Source organism: Schistocerca serialis, chromosome 2 (assembly GCF_023864345.2).
Source record: "Schistocerca serialis cubense isolate TAMUIC-IGC-003099 chromosome 2, iqSchSeri2.2, whole genome shotgun sequence".
NCBI classification, from domain to species: domain Eukaryota; kingdom Metazoa; phylum Arthropoda; class Insecta; order Orthoptera; family Acrididae; genus Schistocerca; species Schistocerca serialis.
The window spans coordinates 54,405,380-54,427,307 of NC_064639.1; the positions used below are offsets into that span (position 1 = coordinate 54,405,380).

Below are 21,928 nucleotides of genomic sequence, written 5' to 3' on the forward strand. Positions count from 1 at the left end.
TAAAAAAACCAACAGTAATTACCGAGAGTCTTGTAGCCATTCTTGAAAGGTTTTCTGAGAGCGTGAAACTTGCGTAAGAAGAATAAGTATTAATCTTCGCACATGAATGATCGCCGATAACTATTTGCTTCCCGTCATAGAATTTGTGTGCTTGCTGAACTACAGCAAGCAATAATACTATAATGATATTTCTGCTTTGCGAAATAAACGCTGCAGTATTTTACGCCACTATTAACCAGCGATTGTCTTATGTTCGATAGCGCATCAACCCAATTGGTTAATGCTCAATGCAGTGCACGCCTGCGTAGTTTTCGGAAGCTGTGAAAAAAATGGCTTTTGGGGAATAGTGTTGTTTGAGTGTTGTGGTAGATTTTTAAAATTATCGAAATAACACGTTCCAAAAAAAAGAAAAAATTGTGGAGACACTTTAGGATAAAATGAGTAAATATATGTACTCCACTGCGAACTTAACAGACAAGGAGTTAAAGGACCAGGGAAACAGACTTTTCACGTTAAGGAAATACGAGGATGCAGTAAATTGTTACACGAAAGCCATCGTATGTGTTAATTCCATACTAGTCACAATTCTGCGTTCTTTTTGTAATAAGTTCTGTCTCATAACCATAGCTTATCAGCTCATTTTCATAGGAAATCGTATTTGTTGTGTGATTGTAGAACAGTTATTGCTGTGATCACTGTTTTTACCCTTACAAGCTAGGTGTGGGCGAGATTCGTTCTTTGCCATCTGAAACTTAATATCGTGAGAAACACGTTGTATGTATTTTTCACCACAATTCATAGACGAGTAAGTTATTTTATTTTGGTGTGGAAGTTGGAGAAGTACACATACAGTAATGTCAGTGTGTTGCACAAAAATAAGTAGGCCTAATATAATTCTAGTTGTAGACTTTCACCTGGAAACAGGAACTTCTTTATCCTGGTCAGGTTTTTTACCCTAAACAGTGCTTTGGGGGGGGGGGGGGGAGGATCTAAAAGTGTGTTTAATCATTTTCTATGCACTCATTCCACGATAAATTCCTGCAAGTGACAGCACATGTGAGATTTTTTTCGTCTTTTATTTGAAGTAGATACTACAGTTATTTTCTGGAACTAGTTATGTTGATGAGTATACCAAGTTTGATACGTGGTTTTTGTCTTCTGCAGAATGTTGTTGGGTGTATCCCACAGTATTACCTCAGCTCAGCTGCTTGATACTGTGAGAAACCTCTTTTGAATATCTGCTTTACATGTCATGACTATGTTGAAATTTTTTACCTCTTTAGTTCAATAATTTAAGGACGTTTCTTGCGTCGATTTCACTAGTATATGAAGTTATTTTTGTTCTGTTGTGATTTGTTTTCAATTGCGGGTGCTTTCTCAGTATAACAAGTTTTTTTATACGTTGCTGCTGATTGTTGCACAACATAGTCAGCCTACATTATGCATTTACGGGATCAAACTTGTCTCGTGTTGCTTGTTTTTGGTACTTAAAAGTATCTAAGTGCCATCTGTTTGCTGTGGCAGTATTTACTTCTATGCCTACCTGAATTTATGGGAATTGTGTTATTGGTATTGGTATTCAAGATATAATTCTGTGTTTCAAGGAAATGTTAAATGCGTTCCGCTGTGAGATATCTTGAGTTAACTTTGTTTAATGTTTTCATATATCTCATTAACTGCACAGAAGATTCTGCAGACCTGCACAGAAAGCTCTAGAGGTGGAGTAACATGCAATAAGAACTCATTTTTCAGCAATGCATATTACTTTGCTGTTGCAGAGGCATTATCAGTGACCATTAGCTTACTGAGATTGGAAAACTTAAGAAAGTTGTGCAGCTTGTATCACTAGGTGTTTGCCATATTCTCGAGCATCACACATTTTCCTCGTCATAATAATGACATGATAGATATTATTAATATTGTTAAATGTTTTGTTACAGTCAGATACGGTTTACGATGACTAGTCCTGTCACGTGACTGTTTAACTGTTAAGTGCTATGGACGTTGACAGGAACTCTGTTACAATGGAGGGGTGTCTCAGACATCTTTTTATTTTTTACATATAAAACCAGTGTTTTGCTGAATACATATTTTCGTGTCTTCTTGTTATTCATTACACTTCTTATAAGTAGATTTTGTGGGAACCTGGATTTTTTTCGACAACGCAGAATTTTAAACATTCAGACAAATAAAACAGCAGAATTTGCGCTTTTATTTTAATATGCATGTCACGAAAATAACAGTAGATAGTTGGCTCTGTACTCACTCACTGATTATCACCAGAGAGATATTACAGAGTTGCAAAATAAGTAGTTGGAAAAACACGCTTCATTTATGAGAAATTGGAATCAAAATCAGCTTTGAGTTTACAGCTCATTGTTTCAAAGTAGAGTGGCTATTGCATTCCATAATTCAATAAAGGGAAAAATTTTGCCACATTTTACCTATAAAAGAACAAGTAAAAGCTAATTACATAGTCATATGAGGACCTGAATCATATTTCAGTCAGTTTCAACTTGCGTGCACTTCATACAGACCTTACTAGAACACTCTAAACAGATTGGAATGCCACACTGTTGGCAGGGAAATGAGGAGAACAAAAGGCACGCAAGTTTAGAACTGTTCTTACTGTGTCTGTGGCTCATCTTGTATGTGAAGTACTCTCATGATGTCACTCATCTATGGAGGCAAACGTCCTATAGAAAGCATACACTTCATATGATGCTTGGCAAGATCTTTTGCTAGAGTCTTCATGAAGATCAATCTCATTACATCTGCCTTTGGATAAGATTGATGTACCACATAAGAATTCAACTTCTTGGGCACAAAAGAAACCAGTGTCATGTCTTCTGTAAAACAATAAACAGTTGTCTTCATATCTCACTTCTTATTAAGTAGAAACTGCTGTGATAAATCATTTTTATTTCTCTCCAGTCTGCCAACAAATGAGACTGTTTTCAAAAGTACATTGACTAGTTCTACTGATATGTACCAGTAGTCACCTGTAATATTTCTCCAGGTCTTTTCAATAGGCTTCAACAATAACAGGACAGTGCGTGTGGGAACAATGTGACCTTTCTTATAATTTCAAAGGGTACGAACATCGCTGCCTTTTCTGGAATAAATGTACGCATTATACAACTAATTTGTCCAAGCATCAGTCAAGCACTGAATTTTCTAGTCATATTTTGCCAGTTTGTTTGGCATATACATTCTAAACCCACACCTTCCATTGAAAGGTACAAGTATTTCATTGGCACACACTGTTGCACTTAAAATGTAGCAAAGTTGATGGTTTTTGATGAAATGCAGAAAAATTTGTGAAATTGCTGCTGACTTGTCTACTCTTTCCTTCCTGTTGATCATATGGATAGTCAAATTGGAAAGCAGTTAATAAAAATAGGAATCTTTCTTTACTGGCAGTGGATCTGGAAACACCTCTGCCTGTCCCATTGGATACAGGTGAGCTGTAAAGTGATTCATTTCCCGATTTGAAAATAGCTGAATACACCAGTAGAACAGTTAGTGACTTCAACATCTTGTAGATAACATAAGCGATCATTTGTGTATGGTATTCTGATCTTAAATATTTTCGGGTTCGTCCATAGTATGATTTCATCTAACATATCTTAGGTAAAGAACAGTTTCCATACCTCCAAAAGAGCAGGGTTTTCTTTGAGTCTTTTCACCATCTGTACAGTCCAGGAAGCTGCAAGACAATATTGTGTTGTCATGTTCTTATGTTAGCTGGTAGCTGTTTTTTTCTCCAGTGGAAACATCTGTTCTTAGTGAAGAAGTAATCGTCTACATCATCATCAGCTGTCATCTTCACCACTTTCTGTTTCCTGTTCTGAATTAGTGTCGTGATCACTCAAGATCTTGAAATTAGAGTCATTATCACTCTTATCAAAGTCTTTGTCTTAGGATTCACTGAGATGTTTAGGAAGAGCCACATCTGTCTTACGTAAAACACGTTCCGTAGAAGGTCCAGTCTTTCCTGCACGGAGAAATGGTGGCATTCAACAGGACAATGACACCCAAACATCATGGTATGGCTGTGAGACCTCTCAAGACCCGTAAATAAGAAACAAAGAGCAGCAACAATCCAAGAGTTCTGGCACATGTAGCTTGTCAACCAATGAGAAGGTAAACAGAAGTTTCCATTTCATTTTGCAGGGGTGTGTGAAATATCACCAGACAAAAAATTGTGGCGGTCTGAGAGACAGTCTGTAGTAGCTAGGGGTTAAAATTCCATGGCATACAGTTGGACAATAAGTTAAATGGAGTAAAGGCATAAATTGGTTGAATTAACTAAAATGTTTTAATACCAGTTCTCCAAATCATAACCAGACTGTCAATTTCTAACATAACATTGACCTCGGGCTGAGATGGAGATCAATATTTCACTTCATCTATGGTTTCAGTTCACACATGTTCGCCTTCCCAACTCGCAACCAGACTGCCACCTTACAACGTAACTTAGACTTGTCAAGGAAAGCGCCCAATTGCACCCATCTACACGACCCATGACATAAGTTTATTGTGTGTGACATTCTTGTGACACAGTGCTCTTGAGTTGGGTCAGCTTTGTAGATGGTGTTTTGTGGTATATAGGGCTCCCCTTGTGGAGTATATGTTCATGTTTGAAGATGTTTGTGTTATGCGTGGTATTCAGTAATGTGGCATTGTGTAATCATTCGGTGAAGTTGTTGGAAGTGTGTGCTGTATCGTCGGTGAGTTATGTTGATTTATTGTTTCGGGTATTTATTGGTTTGTATTTGTGGTGTGTATGATTAGATTTATGTGTTTTTTTGTGGATTGAACTGTAGTAGTGTTGGCAGAAAACATTAATAATTATTCACTCCATGTTGCCCTGGGCATTGGTATGATGGGAACAATAAGTTTTCTGCAGAGGTTCAGCTTAATTGGTGCCTATGTGATGTGTTGTGTGTACTGAGTGTGCAAAGTTCACTAGAGTCCCAGTTTCTTGGACCATGGACCTCTGTATGTGGCCATGCAACCATGACAATATTTGGTGATCTGTCCAATGAGGGACGTGCTTTGAGATTTCTTAGCATAGCCGTCAGGGAGATTGTTTTACTTACATACTACTATTGTTATCGTTCATTTGTATGTCTTCGAGGAATTATTTTGTTGTTTTCTGTGGACTGTGCTTTTTTATTTCTTTCTTTCTTTTTTAAATGTGTGTGAATGGTTGCAGTTTTTGTTCGTTCCATTTCTTTTGGATGTTGGGTTTAGGAGTGGTATTGGGTGGCTTAGAGTTGGTGAAAGGTTCAAATGGCTCTGAGCACTATGGGACTTAACATTGGTGAAAGGGGGAGGGACGATGTTGGGGTCGTTTGGATGATTTTGTTTTGTTTTTATTGTGTGTGTGTTTGGAGGGGAGGGGGGTTGTCATGGCCAACTTAATTGTTTTGTTGATGGATTTGGCTGTTAGCAAGTGTTTTGTTTTATTTCATTTTTAATGGATTATTTACGGTTTTTTGTTTTGGTGTATAGTTTATTTTAATTGCTTAAATGAATGAGGGCGCTGGTTTTGGGTTTTTGATTTGTTTGTGGGGTTTTGGTATCGTTGACTTCATTGAGATTCAATTGCCATTCCCTGCACCTTGCGTCAATTCGTTGCAGATCCTCCTGCATTTCAGTACAATTTTCCATTGTTACAACCTCTCGATATACCACAGCATCATCCGCAAAAAGCCTCAGTGAATTTCCGATGTCATCCACAAGGTCATTTATGTATATTGCGAATAGAAACGGTCCTACGACACTCCCATGCGGCACACCTGAAATCACTCTTACTTCGGAAGACTTCTCTCCATTGAGAATGACATGCTGCTTTCTGTTATCTAGGAACTCTTCAGTCCACTCACACAATTGGTCTGATAGTCCATATGCTCTTACTTTGTTCATTAAACGACTGTGGGGAACTGTATCGAACGCCTTGCGGAAGTCGAGAAACACGGCATCTACCTGGGAACCCGTGTCTATGGCCCTCTGAGTCTCACGAACGAATAGCGCGGGCTGGGTTTCACACGACCATCTTTTTTGAAACCCATGCTGATTCCTACAGAGTAGATTTCTAGTCTCCAGAAAAGTCATTATACTCGAACATAATACGTGTTCCAAAATTCTACAACTGATCGACGTTAGAGATATAGGTCTATAGTTCTGCACATCTGTTCGACGTCCCTTCTTGAAAACGGGGATGACCTGTGCCCTTTTCCAATCCTTTGGAACGCTACGCTCTTCTAGAGACCTACGGTACACCACTGCAAGAAGGGGGGGCAAGTTCCTTAGTGTACTCTGTGTAAAATCGAACTGGTATCCCATCAGGTCCAGCATATGTTGAGAATTCTTTTGTTGGATTTTGTGGATAATATTTGTTTCGGGGTGGTGCTGTTCCTCGTATTGTTCTGTATTTAGGGTGTCCCCGTCCTAAACCCCATACTGATTGCAGTTGTTCCATTAGTTTCATTTTATTGCTGGAGTGAAATATTCTTGTGTCGTTCCATAAAAACATGGGAGAACTGCTGGATATCAGTAACGTCCTGCCACGATATTTCGGCGCAGAGTCTTTTGGCCATCTTCAGGTGAGTACCACTCTACAGTAGTACTGGGGAGTGCGCGCTGAGCTCTGCTATTTAAAGCCATACTGAGGTGACATTGCGCATGCGCTGCTCAGCGTGCGCATTCATAACAACTTCGTGCGCTGTGCCTCGCACCTTCCACTGTGAAAGCCTGGCGTATCAGTGTCAGGTCGATTTCCATCCTTATGCAGATAACTGCGTCGACTACGAAGTTTCTCTATAACAGGATTCCAAGCAGAGTTTAGCTGATAACCACTATCTCGATTGATGAGAGTCTCGTTGTCAGACAATCGTATTTCCACAGATTCGTTGATAATTGAGCTCCAAAAGTTTGATGTATGGGACAACAATTTTGTGTCGTCGTAATTCATGGAATTGTCTGTGGAAATACAATGTTCGGTGATTGCGGACTTGGTGGATTGGAGAAGGCGAGTATGCCATTGGTGTTCCACAATGCGTTCCTGCACAGTTCGTGTTTTTTGCCCTATATATGATTTGCCACATTTACACGGGATTTTGTAAACACCTGATTTATGCAGGCCCAGGTCGTCTTTAATGGATCCCACCAGTGATGAAATTTTGGAAGGAGGGCGATAGATAACTCTCACTTGATACTTTCTCAATATAATGCCTATCTGTAAAGAAATATTCCCAGTAAATGGTAGATAAGCAGTCGACCTTAAGGCCTCTTCCTTTTCTTTGTTCCATCGTTTGTAGGTCTGCATCACTCTGTTCACTTGCCTAGTTGAAAAGCCATTCTTCAGAAATACTTTTTGCAGGTGTTCCAGTTCCGCTTGAAGACTGTAGGCGTCAGAGATGGTATGGGCATGGTGGATCAAGGTTTTGAGAATGCCCATTGTTTGTGCTGGATGGTGGCAACTAGTAGCTTGTAGATACAGGTGTGTATGAGTGGGCTTTCTGTACACTGAGTGACAAAGTGTGCCATCACTCTTACGTCGCACCAAGACGTCTAAAAATGGCAGGCAACCATCTTTCTCTATCTCCATGGTAAACTGTATGTTTTCATGTATGGAGTTCATGTGACGTAAAAATTCTTGGAGACAGTCCAGATCATGAGGCCTCACTATGAAAGTGTTGGCAACGTATCGCCAAAATACTATCGGTTTGAAAGTGGCAGAGTCGAGTGCTCTCTCCTCAAAATCTTCCATAAAAAGATTGGCCACCAGGGGAGACAAAGGACTCCCCATGGCGACACCATCAGATTGTTTGTAAAATTCAATGTTAAATATAAAATATGTAGAGGAGAGAGTGTGCTCAAACAATGCTGTAATGTCTACACCCAGCATATTGCCAATGAGGTGTAGTGAGTCCTTTGTGAAAAGTGAAACCACATCAAGACTGACCAATAAGTCGTTACTTTCCAGTTCTAGTGACTGAAGTCGGCTGATAAAATCACTAGAATTCTTTATGTGATGTGGACACTTGCCTATCATTGGCTTGAGCAAAGATGCCAAGAATTTTGCTAGGTCGTAGGTGGCTGCTCCAATGTTACTCTCAGTTGGACGTAATGGCAAATTTTCCCTGTGGATCTTAGGCAGTCCATATAGCCTAGGTGGAACTGAAATGTTTGGTTTCAGTCTCTTGATGACCTCTTTCAGTAGAGAACTATTTGATAAAAGTTCTGCTGTTTTTCGCACCACTCGGCTCGTGGGATCCTTATCGTTTTTGCTATACTTTGAGTCACATAATAAAACATTGATCTTATTAATATAATCATCCCTTGGTATGAGGACAGTAGCATTTCCTTTGTCAGATTTTAAGACTACTGTATCCACATCTGCTCGTAAGTTACGGAGGGCTATCCTCTCCATGGGCGAGATGTTAATCTTCATTGGTGCACCTCTGGTCAACACACGGCAAGACTCTCGACGAACTTCCTCCGCTTCATCTGTATCAAGACAGCGTACAGCTTCTTCGAGGGCACTGATGAAATCCACTAGTGGCGGTGACACAGGTGTGGGAGCAAAATTCAGTCCTTTTGCTAGCACAGACACAGTCGCATCATCTAAAGTTTTCTCCGTCAAATTAACAACAGATCGTAGAGTTGGAACTTCCTGCTGCATCTGTGTAGAAAGTCTGTCAATCTTGGCAGTTTGTCTCGTCACAGCTTTATCATGGCTCCAGTTTGCTTTAGCCCATGTCACACCATCCAGCTAGCATCTTTCGCTCTCCTTCCAAAATTTCACCACTGGTGGGATCCTGGGCCTGCATAAATTAGGTGTTTACAAAATTCTGTGTGAATGTGGCAAATCATATATAGGGCAAACAACACGAACTGTGCAGGAACGCATTGTGGAACACCAATGGCATACTCGCCTTCTCCAATCCACCAAGTCCGCAATCGCCGAACATTGTATTTCCACAGACCATTCCATGAATTACAATGACACAAAAATTTCGGCCCATACATCAAACTTTTGGAGCTCGATTATCAATGAATCTGTGGAAATAAGATTGTCTGACGACGAGACTCTCATCAATCGAGATAGTGGTTATCAGCTAAACTCTGCTTGGAATCCTGTTATGGAGAAACTTCAGAGTCAACGTAGTTATCTGCATAAAGATGAAAATCGACCTGATATCGATTCGCCAAGCTTTCACCGCGGAAGGTGCGAGGCGCAGCGCACGGAGTTGTTATGAATGCGCACGCTGAGCAGCGCATGCGCAATGTCACCTCAGTATGGCTTTAAATAGCAGAGCTCAGCGCGTACTCGCCAATACTACTACAGTGGTACTCACCTGAAGATGGCCAGAAGACTCTGCGCCGAAATATCGTGGCAGGACGTTACTGATATCCGGCAGTTCTCCCGTGTTTTTATGGAACAATCAGTACGCCGGGAAAGGTTTAAACATCACATTCTTGTGTTGTTTCTATTTTTGTTCGCATGTGTATATCGTGAGTTTATGGTCACCGTGCAGTGTATGCTGGAAGGAAGGGTGTCTGCCATCTTGACATCATTTTTCAAAGCAGACAGGTGGAATCAGACACTTCTGTAATGCCATTTAGACTTAGGGCTGCACAATGGATCAGTCTGTTATCATTATGCATGCTTCAATAAGATATATTGTCAGTGTTCTTTGCTCTTTCTGTTTGCATACGTATGACGTCACATGTCACACAATCGTTGTATTGTGGGATGAAGCAGAGATCTGCTAGCAGTAGGTTCAGTTGACCCATTTGGTCAATTGAACCTACTGAATCTAGATTGACATAATACTGTTGTGGCGCTTGCTTTTTTTACTGTTAGGATATGGCTTTTCCAGGTTAGATTTGAAACCTCTATTAATATAAGTTGAATATCTGGATTATCCTTATTTAAAAGAACCATCATCCATATCTGACTTGTTCAATATAGAGCCTAAAAAATTCTAAGAACGTGTTCCAACTTGTACGGCTGCCTTATGTATTCCCTGGCTGTTTGTTTTAAAACTTATAATTAAAAATCTGAGGAGTTTTTGTTTGAGTTCCTGTTTACAGAGGTCGTGGCCGTGTCTTGGTGGGAGTCAGCAAAATAGGTGTGGTGCTTTGTTGCAGAACTGTGCTTTCAAATTCTGAATTTCTTCTCTTTTATTCACTGCTACTTAACCAGCCTGTTTTGTAAGTTTTAATAATGTTGTGATTTTTATGTGGCTGTTTCTGGAATGCCATTTAATTTGTTATGAAATTGTAGGAGCAAGAGGAATGTTCACTACTAGTTGGCGGCTTTGGCCAGCAGCGTTAATGTTGTGGTTATTGTCACATCACCTTTTGGTGCATGTATTCATACATTTGTTGTTAATTGACAAAGCCAATGAATTTGGAAAAAAAGAATGGTCCTTGTGACATACTGATCTGTAGCTTGACCTGACATGTAGGTTCGATTGGAAGCTGACATTCTGTTGTAAGTTGGCGAAGCCAATCAAAGCTTATGACTTGAATTGTTTCATTGGAAGTGTTCGGTTCCATCCTTCCGCTTTGGCCCTTGATGTAATGGCGTTGTGTGTGACGTCACTAAGGTTCGGTGTTTTTGAGTTGGATCGTGTTTGTAGTTGTCATGTTGTTGCATTTCAAGGTGCCATCTATCGGATGTGATGTGTTGAGTTTAAATTGTGCTATTGTGTTCATTTGAGTATTGGTTATAACTGTGGTAATGTGGATTTATTTGAGTCTGGTTAGTCAGTGCTGTAACATGGGTTTGGAAGTGTTTGATTTGTTTTCAGTGAGTTATGTTTTTTTTTCCTTTTTTTATGTGTTGGTGAAACATGAAAAAATTTCTGACTGGAGGCAGATTTCCTGCATACTGAATGCCGTCATTTCTAGCACTGCAAATTACGGATAAAGCTAGATTAACAGCCTCTCATTGCTTGCCTTTATATTGAAAACTAACTGTATGTCTTCTGTGCGAATTACATTAAACTTTGGGTCGACAGAAGCGTCCGATCCAACGCGTCGGCTTTGACACGTGATGTAAGGGTGTTGTCGTGTGTGACGTCATGACGGCGCGGAGTTTGGTTTGAGTGTGGCTGTCTCCAGTTCTGTTTTATCTTATTTTATTTACTTTTCTGATCTGTTCGTTCTATCTCATGAGATTTTTTTTTTTTTTTTTTTTTAATTTAAAAACACTTATTACTTATTTTAATTATCTGTTTCCTCCAATTTCTGTTTTAGTTTATTATATTTATCTTTCTGATCTGTTCGTTCTATCCCATGAGATTTTTTTTTTTAAAAAGACAAAAAACACTAATCAGCTACTGAAGCATCTTTATCTTCTATGGGTTGCAGGGGTTACGGCCGCTGGGGAGGTGGGTGGGTATTCATGCATGGCTGTCTTCACTGACAAGTTGTAGCTACGCAAGGCGTCTAAATTTGTTTATATTTAGTTTGCCCCCCACCCAAAACACCCCATTTCCCGCGCTTGTCCCGTTAGTGTCATTAGGCTTCTTGTGGAAAGTGTGTGTGTTTGTTTTTGTTTCCTCCATATTTGTGACGTCATGGGTCAAAGCAGATGGGCAGGATCGGACGCTTCCGTATTTCCTAAACTTTTGATAACACACACTATTATGTCCTCTACTTTTCTGAACCGTGAAATTCTTTTGTCCACCTCATGCCTTGCATGTCCTTGTAATGATATAACATTATATTGGTGTCTTTGTATCTCACTGTTCTCCATTAACCCCGTTGCGAAGGTCGCCTTACCGTTTGGCTATTTGTGCACGACTCATGGCCAGACCCAAACTTCCATATGCCATCAATCATGAATCTACGACCTGACTTGTACATCTATTATGTATGTTCCTTACAGGTGAGACATTTACTTGAAAGTCGCTTGCCTGGTGTCGGCAGATAAATACGATGTTGCAGTTCCTATGTTATTCTAAATTAGAATGCAATTCGGAATAACATAGGCACACGTGTCCAAAGGAACAGGCACAGTGGCGACTACAGCTGTTATGAATTATATTAAATGTATCCGCAGTTACGAATATGGACAACCAACATCTGTAGAATGGAATGATGACGACGGAAATTGTCCGGCACAAATTTTCATTGTCGTCACTCCATTATACTGCTGGTGGTTGTCCATATTCGCAGTTGCGAATACATTTCATGTATTTCTTAATGGCTGTAGTCGCCACAGTGCCTGTTCCTGCACATGTCCAAAAGAATTTTGCATTATAATTCAGAATAACACAGGCACTGCAATAAGCTGTTCTCAAAAAAAGTTTTGCACCACACTCAAAACTTCCATAGTTTCTGTTTTTATTTTTCGTAGACACTCTTTTGCCCACAGGAGCTCGCTATGTACAGTCAAAGAATTGTGTAGTGGAGGTAGAAGTAAACCTGCATTGTTAATCAGTGTGGTAAAATGCACTATTTTTCCAATCTTCTAGTGGCTCAGAGGGAAGCAGCTGGTTTGCTGGTTAGCAATGCGGGAGAGAGAGGTGGCACACAATGAAGGTGACAAGGAGACGTGAATTGGGATTCGGTGGTAGGACAAAGGAAGTGGAACCTTCCGAGTGGAAGATGTGGGGACCGTGGGTTAACTCTGATTAAGACTGAGAGGATGGCAGGAGTGAAGGATGTGTTGCAAGAGTAGTTCCCGTGTGCGCAGTACTGAGACTCTAGTAGTGCAGGGAAGGATCTAGATGGCTCAAGTTGTGAATCAGCCACCCAACATCATCCTCACTCCTCGTAATGTGGTGTTCCGTTGCCACCCAACCTTCACAACATCCTAGCCCTCCATGTGCCAGTCCCACTCCCAACCCCTTGCCATACTGCGAAAGACCCAGGTGCAAGACCTGCCTAATCCACTCACACAGCACTTACTACTCCAGTTGTCACATGCTTTCCGTATCCCATCAGAAGTAAGGTTACAAGTGAAAGCAGCTATGTCATATACCAACCCTGCTGCAGCCATTGCAAAGTTTTTTATGCCAGTATGATGAACAATCAGTCTTGGTCCAGCACACTTGATATGTCAGGAAGTTTCAGCCACCCCACTATAATGAATGGCCACTGAAAACTTCGGCCAAGAACAAAGTTGAATGCCTGCTGGCTCACCGTGCAGCTAAGCACAATTTGCTTGATGCCAGTGGCTGCTTCACAACCTGGGGCATCTGATCTCCTCTACCAGATACGAGTTATCCTTGTCCCCCACTCAATGCGACTGTTGTCCCTTCCTCTGTCCTATCACTGCCTCCCAATCCATGTTGCCATGTCACATTCATCGTGTACTGCTTCCCTCTGGCTCCAACACCCTCCTGCATTCCTAGTCAGCAAACCAGCTGCCTCACACTGAGCTGCCAGCTACCCAACCCCAACCTCAACCCCTCTTCCTGCCTTCTACCTCTCACTTCCTCTACCCACTCCATCGGAAACACCCTCACCCCATTCTAGTCCAGCTGCAGAACTGCAAGCCTTACACTGTTTCCAGCCAGCACTATGTAAGAGCACAGGCACATGTGTGTCTATTTGTATACTAACGGCATGTGTGTATTTGTACTCTTAACTTGAGAAAGGATTTATTCTGAACGTTAGCAGGTTTTCTTGCTTTTTCGTGTACCTGTCAATGGCTCCCTGCATTTGCATGAATGATGTCCTTTATTCCTAAAGTATTTACAGTCTACCAGAACTTTCCTACTATAATTTATGTAAGTTGGCAAAGACTTAGGACTGGTAATGTTTTCTTTGAAAATAACTATTTATAAATTAAGCACTCGCGCAGTTACTTTTTTCATTACCTTGTTTTCTTCTTTACCATTTCTTTTGAAACAGTTGTTTGCAGGTTCCCTTAATTTCTTCATACCTTGAAGTGTTTTATTCATCTGTGTCATTATTTCCAGAATCTCGTTATACTTGTTATGAAATCTTTGATTCCATTTCATCTCTTTTGAACTATAGGCTACTGACTTTTCCAGCTACAAAAGTGATTTTTTTAAATCATCAGTGAATCATGAGGTTATATTGGCTCTTTGTAAAGTATGTTGTAGTCTAACTTCCAGCTCTAAATTAGGGTGGTAGCACTGAAACTGGTTGTTGCAGAAACTCACTATTGTTTTAGACCTACTGATGTAAAGGGTTGGCTGGATAGATTTATAACTTTATGAAGCATGGTTTGGGGGGTTGGGGGAGGGGGGGGGGCCGTCAGGGCAGCAGTTGCATAGGTTAGGCATCTGACATAGCAGCACTGCAGCTGGTGAAGAGTGGCGGATAATGATGATGATGATGATGTGGGTGTGTTGATTGAGAGGGGCGACAAGACAGAGGAAGGAGAGACTATTGGTAAGAGGGTGTGGGGAAAGTGCATTAACAGAGATTGACCCCAGGAGGCTCGGATTGAGAAGCAGCCATTGAAATAGAGCATGTTTTGCCATTGGGTGGTCAACTTTGTTCTTGACCGCAGATTTTGCCAGTGATCATTCATTCCAGAGTTACATATGTAACCCATCCACCTGTCGTACCACCCCCCTCCCCTCCCCTCCCCCCCCCCCCCCCCCACCCCTGCTGCACCTCCTCCTACTGCATGCCTCTTTCTGGGTCTACCGCATCCGACACCCTTCCTCTTCCCTTTCCCAATGCCACTGCCCTTCCCCTTCCCCCTGCACCTACCCCTTCTCCCCTGCACTCACACACCACAACAGTCCAATTCGTCTGCTGAACGGCAATCCCGGCATTGCTTGTCCCCACGGCACGGTATGGGAGCACCTGTGTGTGTGTTTCTTCTGAAAGATAGCAAAGCTTTCATTCGCTTTTGTGTGTGCCTGTTGACGACTCTGCGTTTATGCTGTTTGGTCAGTGATCTGCTTTACTCCTAAAATATTTACATTATATGACAACTTCCCATACTATATTAACACTGACAGAATTCAGAGATGTGTCCAGTGGAGAGACTCTTGTGGTTGCTCTGGGACCTCCCCCCCCCCCCCCCCCCCCCCCCCCCTCCCCCCCCCCCCCCGTGGTTCTGGGGGTAAGAATAGGCCTGAGATATTCCTTCCTGTCGTCAGAGGGGACTAAAAGGTGTCTCTCATTTTTCGGCCATTATGTGATGGTCCCCTGTAGGGTTTGACCTCCGTTCTTCAAAATTTTCCCGAAGAGCGAGCCAGTTGGGGAAGGGCACCTTACATGGTCCAGTGTGTCCATTGTGCATTGAGATCTTTAGCCCACTTTCTCGTCATCGCATTTCAGTCCCACTCATTCTTCATCTCTTGGGCGGGGACACCTTCCTGTGTGCATTTTCCACCATGCACTATGCAGTGTCACAATTTGCATCGACAATGACCGTGGACTTCTTTGCACCTGATATCCAGCACGGTAGCCAGTCTGTTGTGGTGGAGCCGCCATGTACCCTGTTGGTTGTAGCCTCCTGACCACACAGGGATTGCTCTGCTGATGCCTGCCCTGTTAGCTCCCCGTGTATGCCAAGGGGTAGATGCCCATCCCCCTGTGGCATTGGAATTCCCGGCAATGGCCATCTTGCCAGGTGGCCATTGCTGCGGCTGGATGGCACTCGTGGGGAGGGCCCCTGGTCGGAGAGGGTGGCATCGGGGCAGGTGACGCGCGATGAAGCATAGTTTGTCATCTTGCTGGTGGTCAAACACCAGCAGTCTCTAAGAGTTCATGAGCTCAATTCAACGCACAGAAGCACAACCCAAAATCATTCCCCTCCCTGGCTGTGCCATGGGAGGAACGCCGGCTAAGGATTGGAGCGAACCTTATTCATCCCGGTATCTCATATGTACGAGAACTGAATAGGCTCCTTTATTTCGATGAAGCCACAGTTTTTTTAGACTATTTAGAGGACAAGTTTGGGGAGGTGGAGAGCTTGTCCGAAATGAGATCTGGGTCAGTCTTGATCAAAACAGCATCCTCTGCCCTGTCACAGACGTTACTCGCTTGTGACAGGCTGTGGGATGTTTCTGTAACCATCACGCCCCATAAGACATTAAAGATGGTCCAGGGTATTATATTCCACAGGGACCTTCCTTTGCAGTCCGACAATGAGCTGCGCGGCAATTTAGAGCGGCGAGGTGTACATTTCGTCCGAGGGATAATCAGGTTGCCACCAGTGCTTTCATCTTCGCCGTTGAGGGTGATACATTGCCCGAGAAGGTCAAGATGATGGTCTACCGCTGTGAAGTAAAGCCATATATCCCTCCCCCTGTGCAGTGCTTTAAGTTCTGAAAGTTCGGCCATAGGTCTTCCCATTGTACTTCCAGCATCACGTGCTGAGATTGCGGACGCCCATCACATCCCAATACTCCGTGTGCACCGCCTCCCATCTGTGTCAACTGCGGAGAGCACCATTCGCCTTGCTTGCCCGACTGCAGGATTCTCCAGAAAGAGAGAAAAATCATGCAGTACAAGGCCCTGGACTGACTGACCTACTCTTGAGGCTAAGAGAAAATTTAAACGCCTGCATCCTGTGCGTATGACATCGTCTTACGCCGCCGCTGCAACTGTTCTGGCACTATCAGCACCGCCAACCCAAGTCACCTCTCAGAGCCGGAAGACTACACCTGGCCCCTTGATGGTGGGGGCATTTCCCTCCCTGTTGCTCCTGCACCACCTGCTTTGGGAGCAACTCCCCCCCCCCCCCGCCCCCCCCCCCCCAACCCCATCAGGGACATCCATCCCCACTTCTAAGGCCGGAGAACCATAAGTCTTCTTCGGCTTCTCTTGCTATGAAGGGGCCCCTTGGGTCACTCCCTTCCCAGGTTTCTGCTAGTGGGAAAGACGACACCCGCCAGTGGCTGAAGAGCCCAAAAGCAGCTGGTCGTAGGGCTTCACACTCATCCTCAGTAACGGAGACTGAGTCAGTGAAGTCCTCCCAGCCAGGGAAACCCAAGAAGCAGTGAGAGAAATCCAAAAAGAAAACACCTAAGACCAAGGAAATTGCGGTGGTACCCACACCCACACTACCACTACCTACAAGCTCCGTGTCTGAGGATGGGGTGGTGATTTTGGCGTCTGCTAGGACCTAGATCTCGCCAGACCCTCAGACACAGTGGATATAGACTGCTCAGGCGATAAGTCAGTGGCAGCAGGTGACTGAGGTGTAAACTGCCTCATTGAATATTCCATGCCTTCACAGTCTCATGATGATGTCATCCTCCAGTGGAATTGTGGAGGTTTTTTCCACCGTCTGGCTGTGCTACGGCAACTGTTAAGCTTTACACCTGCCCTCTGCATTGCCCTCCAGGAAACCTGATTCCCGGCAATGCAGACCCCAGCCCTCCATGACTATAAGGGATATTACAGGAACTGTAGCGACTATAATTGAGCGTCAGGTGGAGTTTGCGTTTATGTCCTAAACTCAATCTGTAGTGACACTGTGCCCCTTCAAATACCTCTTGAATCTGTGGCCATCAGAATTAGGATGATGCAGGAAATAACTATCTGCAATGTAAATCTTCCTCCAGATGGTGCAGTACCCTTGAATGTATTAGCTGCACTGATTGATCAACTCCCTACTCTTTTCCTACTTTTGGGAGATTTTAATGCCCATAACCCTTTGTGAGGTGGTACCATACTTACTGGCCGAGGCAGAGATGTCGAAACTTTACTATCACAGTTCGACCTCTGCCTCTCAAACACTGGGACTGCCACACATTTCAGTGTGGCTCATGATAGTTACTCGGCCATTGATTTATCAGTTTGCAGCCCAGGACTTCTCCCATCTGTACACTGGAGAGCACATGACTACCTGTGTGGTAGTGACCACTTCCCCATCTTCATATCACTGTTCCAGCATCAGGCCCATGGACACATGCCCAGATGGGCTTTAAACAAGGCGGACTGGGAAACTTTCACCTCTGCTGTCACCATTGACTCTCCCCCACACAGTAACATCGATGTGATGGTTGATCAGATTACTGCAACAGTTGTTTCTGCAGCAGAAAACGCGATCCCTTGCTCTTTAAGGTGCTGGAGGCGTTAGGTAGTCCCTTGGTGGTTGCCGGAAGTTGCTGAAGCAATTAAGGAGTGCTGGCGAGCTCTACAGTGGCATAAGCGGCACCTTTCCGTGGAGCACCTCATAGCTTTTACATGGCACCATGCCCGTGTTCGCTACCTTATCAAACAATGGAAGCAGGAGTGTTGGGAGACATATGTCTCAACAAGTGGGTGCCATATGTCAGTTTCTCAAGTCTAGTCAAAGATCAAACGTCTTTTTGGGTAGCGGACCCCAACAGGTGTGTTCCCGGCGTTACCATAAATGGCGTGTTATCTACCGACGCAAACGCGATTGCAGAGCACTTTGCTGAGCAGTTTGTTTGAGCCTCTGCATCGGAGAATTACCCCCCAGCCTTCGCACTCTCATACGGCGGCTGGAAGGGAAAGTGATTCGTTCACTATACCCCTCAGTGAATCCTATAACGCCCCATTTACAGAGTGGCAGCTCCTCAGTGCCCTGGTACATTGCTTTGACATAGTTCCTGGGCCAGATAGGATCCACAGTCAGATGATTAAACATCTCTCATCTGATTACAAGTGACATCTCCTCGTGATCTTCAACCACATCTGGTGCGATAGCGTCTTTCCATCGCAATGAGGGGAGAGCACCATCATTCGGGTGCTCAAACCCAGTAAAAACCCGCTTTATGTGGATAGCTATCAGACCATCAGCCTCACCAGCGTTCTTTGTAAACTGCTGAAATGTGTGGTATGTTGTTGGTGGGGTTGGGTCCTGGAGTCAAGTGGCCTGCTGGCTCCAAGTCAGGGAGGCTTCCGCCAGGGTCGTTCTACTGCTGATAATCTTGTGTCCATCGAGTCTGCCAGCCAAACAGCCTTTTCCTGATGGCAACATCGGCATCATATCCTTGCCACATTGTATAACTGGGGTTTCTGGGCCCACTCCAGATTTTTATAAAAAACGTCCTGTCGCTCCATACTTTCAGTGTCCAAGTTAGTGCCCCCCATAGTTCCATCGATATCCAGGAGAATGGAATCCCTCAGGGCACTGTATTAAGTGTCTCTCTATTTGTAGTGGCCATTGACGGTCTAGCAGCAGCTGTCGGGCCCTCCGTATAATCTTCTCTGTATGCAGACAACTTCTGCATTTCATACTGCTGCTCCAGTACTGGTGTTGCTGAGTGGCGCCTACAGGGAGCTATCCACAAGGCGCAGTCATGGGCTCTAGCCCACGGCTTCCAGTTTTCAGCCGCAAAGTCGTGTGTCATGCACTTCTGTTGGCATTGTACCATTCTTCCGGAACCAGCACTTTACATTAATGATGACCCATTCACTGTAGTGGAGACATATCGGTTCCTAGGACTGGTTTTTGATGCTCGATTGACTTGGTTCCGTCATCTTCGTCAGCTTAAGCAGAAGTGCTGGCAGCACCTTAATGCCCTCCTTAGCCTGAGCAACACCAATTGGGGTGCAGATCGCTCTACGCTGCTGCAGCTCTACAGAGCCCTTTTCCAATCCCGAATTGACTATGGGAGTGTGGTTTATGGTTCGACAGTGCCTTCAGCGTTGCATTTACTCGACCCTGTGCACCACTGTGGGGTTCGACTAGCGACAGGAGCTTTTAGGACGAGTCCGGTGACCAGTGTACTGGTGGAGGCTCATGTCCCTCCATTGCAGGTCACACGTGCGCAACTGCTCGCCGGTTATGCAGCACACATTCGTAGTTCCCCTGAGTATCCGAATTACTGTCTCCTTTTCCTGCCCGTGGCAGTCCATCTCCCGTATTGGCGGCCCAGGTCAGGGCTAACGATTGTGGTTCGCGTGCGGTCCCTTCTGTCTGAACTGGAGTCCTTCCCTTTACCACCTCTACTTGCAGTCCGTTCACGTACGCCTCCATGGTGTACACCTGAGCCGCAGCTTCGTCTGGACCATTCATGTGGCCTTAAGAACTCCATTAACCCTGCGACTGTCCGCTGTCACTTCCTTTTGATTTTCGACATGTACCGGGGCCATGAAGTGGTTTACACTGATGGCTTAATGGCCGATAGTCATGTTGGCTTTGCCTATGTTTGTGGAGGACATATAGAGCAGCACTCCTTGCCTGATGGCTGCAGTGTTTTCACTGCAGAGCTGGCGGCCATATTTCGTGCTCTTGAGCACATCTGCTCATGCCCAGGTGAGTCATTTCTCCTGTGTACTGACTCCTTGAGCAGGCTACAAGCTGTCAACCAGTGCTACCCTCATCATCCAGGAGTCCATCTATGCCCTGGAATGGTCCAGTCGTTCAGTAGTGTTTGTCTAGACCCCAGGTCACGTCGGAACCCCAGGCAACGAACTTGCCGACAGGCTGACTAAACAGGCTACGCAGAAACTGCCTCTGGAAATGGACATCTCTGAACCTGACCTGCGTACTGACTTAACGCCGCAGGGTTTTTTGGCTTTGGGAGAGGGAATGGCATACAGTACGCACAACAAACTGTGTATTACACTCCTGGAAATGAAAAAAAGAACACATTGACACCGGTGTGTCAGACCCACCATACTTGCTCCGGACACTGCGAGAGGGCTGTACAAGCAATGATCACACGCACGGCACAGCGGACACACCAGGAACCGCGGTGTTGGCCGTCGAATGGCGCTAGCTGCGCAGCATTTGTGCACCGCCGCCGTCAGTGTCTGCCAGTTTGCCGTGGAATACGGAGCTCCATCGCAGTCTTTAACACTGGTAGCATGCCGCGACAGCGTGGACGTGAACCGTATGTGCAGTTGACGGACTTTGAGCGAGGGCGTATAGTGGGCATGCGGGAGGCCGGGTGGACGTACCGCCGAATTGCTCAACACGTGGGGTGTGAGGTCTCCACAGTACATCGATGTTGTCGCCAGTGGTCGGCGGAAGGTGCACGTGCCCGTCGACCTGGGACCGGACCGCAGCGACGCACGGATGCACGCCAAGACCGTAGGATCCTACGCAGTGCCGTAGGGGACCGCACCGCCACTTCCCAGCAAATTAGGGACACTGTTGCTCCTGGGGTATCGGCGAGGACCATTCGCAACCGTCTCCATGAAGCTGGGCTACGGTCTCGCACACCGTTAGGCCGTCTTCCGCTCACGCCCCAACATCGTGCAGCCCGCCTCCAGTGGTGTCGCGACAGGCGTGATTGGAGGGACGAATGGAGACGTGTCGTCTTCAGCGATGAGAGTCGCTTCTGCCTTGGTGCCAATGATGGTCGTATGCGTGTTTGGCGCCGTGCAGGTGAGCACCACAATCAGGACTGCATACGACCGAGGCACACAGGGCCAACACCCGGCATCATGGTGTGGGGAGCGATCTCCTACACTGGCCGTACACCACTGGTGATCGTCGAGGGGACACTGAATAGTGCATGGTACATCCAAACCATCATCGAACCCATTGTTCTACCATTCCTAGACCGGCAAGGGAACTTGCTGTTCCAACAGGACAATGCACGTCCGCATGTATCCCGTGCCACCCAACGTGCTCTAGAAGGTGTAAGTCAACTACCCTGGCCAGCAAGATCTCCGGATCTGTCCCCCATTGAGCATGTTTGGGACTGGATGAAGCGTCGTCTCACGCGGTCTGCACATCCAGCACGAACGCTGGTCCAACTGAGGCGCCAGGTGGAAATGGCATGGCAAGCCGTTCCACAGGACTACATCCAGCATCTCTACGATCGTCTCCATGGGAGAATAGCAGCCTGCATTGCTGCGAAAGGTGGATATACACTGTACTAGTGCCGACATTGTGCATGCTCTGTTGCCTGTGTCGATGTGCCTGTGGTTCTGTCAGCGTGATCATGTGATGTATCTGACCCCAGGAATGTGTCAATAAAGTTTCCCCTTCCTGGGACAATGAATTCACGGTGTTCTTATTTCAATTTCCAGGAGT

At 44.8% G+C, this 21,928-nt stretch overlaps 1 protein-coding gene across 2 annotated transcripts in view; it reads left to right on the top strand.

Moving 5' to 3' along the window:
• The first annotated feature begins 272 nt into the window (after positions 1–272).
• Positions 273–21,928, top strand: part of LOC126456753 (E3 ubiquitin-protein ligase CHIP) — a 134,869-nt gene continuing 113,213 nt past the window's right edge. The window contains exon 1 of one of the 2 annotated variants that reach the window (XM_050092499.1): positions 273–557. In XM_050092499.1, the coding sequence (XP_049948456.1) occupies positions 438–557 (120 nt within the window). In that variant the 5' untranslated portion in view covers positions 273–437. Of the gene's footprint in view, positions 558–978; positions 1,057–21,928 lie in introns of those variants that run through there. The other variant, XM_050092500.1, reaches the window with a different exon arrangement.